The sequence below is a fragment of the Plectropomus leopardus genome, unplaced genomic scaffold, assembly GCF_008729295.1.
Source record: "Plectropomus leopardus isolate mb unplaced genomic scaffold, YSFRI_Pleo_2.0 unplaced_scaffold18704, whole genome shotgun sequence".
In the NCBI taxonomy this organism is placed as follows: Eukaryota; Metazoa; Chordata; class Actinopteri; order Perciformes; family Serranidae; genus Plectropomus; species Plectropomus leopardus.
The window spans coordinates 1-2,617 of record NW_024620169.1 but is presented as its reverse complement, the minus strand read 5'-3'; the positions used below and the strand labels follow the sequence as shown (position 1 = coordinate 2,617).

Below are 2,617 nucleotides of genomic sequence, written 5' to 3'. Positions count from 1 at the left end.
TTTGGGGGTCCTTTTTTGGTCACCTGGTAGAGTTTTGAGGGACATTTCTTGCCAAGGTCCCCACTCTGTTTTTTCCCCCTTTTTATTTTATGTATTTATTGAGATTTTCTCAGATGTAAAGCTTCAAATGTCTGTTAAAGGGGTCTAAAAGCAGAACAAGAAAACTGATGCCGAAAAGAGGTGATGCTCACGTAAGCGTGTGAAGGTCTAAAGACGATAATAAGAACCGAGATCACGTGGTGTTTTTTCATGTCGTAATATACCAACATGTTCAACCTTTAATGGACAATTTAGAGGTTTAATGTTAAAATGAGACAAAAAAAAGTTTTTTTATCAGTCAGAAATCATCTCAGTAAACATTTTCCATCGTTCTGTGTCTATCATGTGAAATAATGAAAATGAATTGCTTCATCATGTTATGAAATGCACGTCTGAGACAGGTGTGCAGATAAAGATAGATGTGTGTGTGGTTTCAGACTAACACACTTTCTCACGCAATGAACACGTCGATAAAACCACGCATCAGATATTATTAACCGCCTGTGTGCTGCTGCGTCTGCTGTGACAGTCAGCAGGACAGGATGGAGCTCGCAGGTTTCCTCCTCACACTCTGTGAGTAATTTCTACTTTTCTTACAGGTCTGATTGCAGACGTTTTTGGGTTTTTTTCTTATGCAGGAACAAATTCAACCTGTTAGAAACGTTACTCATCGGCTGTATATCCAAAATTCCCCTCACTGTCCCTGTGAGGTCATTCCTCTGAGAACTCTAACAAAAAAAAATTAATTTACTCATTAAAATGAAGATATGTTAATGGGATATTAAGAGTATAATTAACCCTTTGAAATCTGAGCAAGTTAGCCTGATTTCTGTCCAAAACATGGGGGGAAGAAATAATGGAAAAGTACAAGGAAATTGCCTAAAAATTGTTACGTCCCTCACAGTCTGTCCCAACAGATCTCAGTTCTTTAAGTACGAGTCTTTCTCTCTGAGCTGTGACGGCGGCAGGAAGTCGTCTGGGTGGAGAGTGATGGCCAAAACGGTCCGAGGGGTCTCCGAGTGCGGGCGTGACCGGGGCCACGTGCAGGCGTCCACCTGCCTCATCAATGAAGCGTACCAGTGGAACAGCGGGGAGTACTGGTGTGAGTCCACATCTGGAGAGAGAAGTCCAGCTGCCAACATCATCGTCACCGGTTAGTTCATCCAAAAATGTCATGTCAATGTCATTTCCTGTGACGGCTTCACAATAAAAGCCACCCCGGGTTTTGCCAGTTGAATGCTTTTAATGTGGAGCAGCAGCAGTTGAAAAAGTTGGAAAAGAGCGACACGTTCTCATCCAGAGGCATCACATGCTGCCGCTTTGCAGTGGTCGTTTTGCTCTAGATATCCTCCTGTGTCTTGGGGATGCCGCTGATGTCAACTCATGCACGTGATGCCATGAGTGGTTAGAATCGGGGGAGGAGGCACAAAAGTGTAAAAAAACACATCATGCTCCTTATTTTACATTTTTACCAGCAGCGTCTCAATCTGGCGCCGCCCAGTAGCGTATGATGCAGACAGGAGCAGCGTATTATGCAGATGGGACAGGTTCCATTTAGCTGCTTTCTCAACTGACCACGCTGGCTCAGCAGGTGCCGCCTCGCCATCGGGTGGTCTATAAAACAATACGAACGGTTTTGTCTAGCCGTGTTCTCAACTGCTGCGGCGTATCATGCACACGCAAAAGGTGCTTTTTGATGTCTGCATCTCACGCCGAAAGCATTGCAAAAGCAACAGAATTGAAAAAAGAAAAAGTTAAAAAGCGTTCTTAACCATTGGTAAAAAAAAACAAAACTTTTAGTAGAAAAATTTGGAAAGTTTGGAGCCCAGGTAAACAAACAAATGAATGACTAAAGAAATAAATGAAAGTAAGACTTCTGCAAAGGCGAACAATCTGTGGAAACCTTCTCCTTAAAAACCTTTAAATGCTTCTGAAGACAGTGACGTGATCCTGGAGAGTCCCGTGGTTCCTGTGATGGAGGGCGAATCGGTGACTCTGCGCTGCTCAACCCAAAGCAACTCGTCCAACCTGCGAGCCAGCATCTTCAGGAGGAACGGGTCTCTGGTGGGCGCAGCGATCACGGGGCAGATGATCATCCCTGCGGCCTCCAGGTCGGATGAAGGCCTCTACATGTGCACGATCCCGGAGGTCGGGGCGTTGGCGAAGAGCTGGCTCGCCGTCAGAGGTGAGCTGGAGCCGCAAACAGCGCAGAGAAAACACATTTTAAGCTTTTAATTCTACGGTTTACGATGAGCTCATGATGCATGTGATCTCTGATGATACAGGAAGTCGAAAAAATGAGACTTGACCCTGATTAACCCTTTAAAACCTGGACCAGTTTTGTTGTCACGCTTTCACAAGCGATTTCTTTGAAAACATGGGGAAAACACAAAAAATGTTTTTTTTTTATTTATTTATTTTTTTTTACTTTTGCTTATTTTCAGGTAATTTTCAACTTTACAAAAGAAAAAAAAAAAGCCAAGCCAAGGTACAACAATGACTTGAAAAGATAGTTATTATCCCAAAAAGGGAGAAAATAACACAAAAACAACTTATAAATAATTACAAAACTGGCCTG

The 2,617-nt window shown here is 43.2% G+C and overlaps 1 protein-coding gene across 1 annotated transcript; it reads left to right on the top strand.

The window, feature by feature from the left end:
• Positions 1 to 555: 555 nt before the first annotated feature.
• On the top strand, positions 556 to 2,224 carry LOC121965124 (low affinity immunoglobulin gamma Fc region receptor II-like; the record flags this gene model as incomplete). Its single annotated transcript, XM_042515287.1, has 3 exons — positions 556 to 612; positions 944 to 1,196; positions 1,980 to 2,224. Coding segments are annotated over exons 1-3 (529 nt in total), but the record flags the coding sequence as incomplete, so codon positions are not given.
• Positions 2,225 to 2,617: the final 393 nt, after the last annotated feature.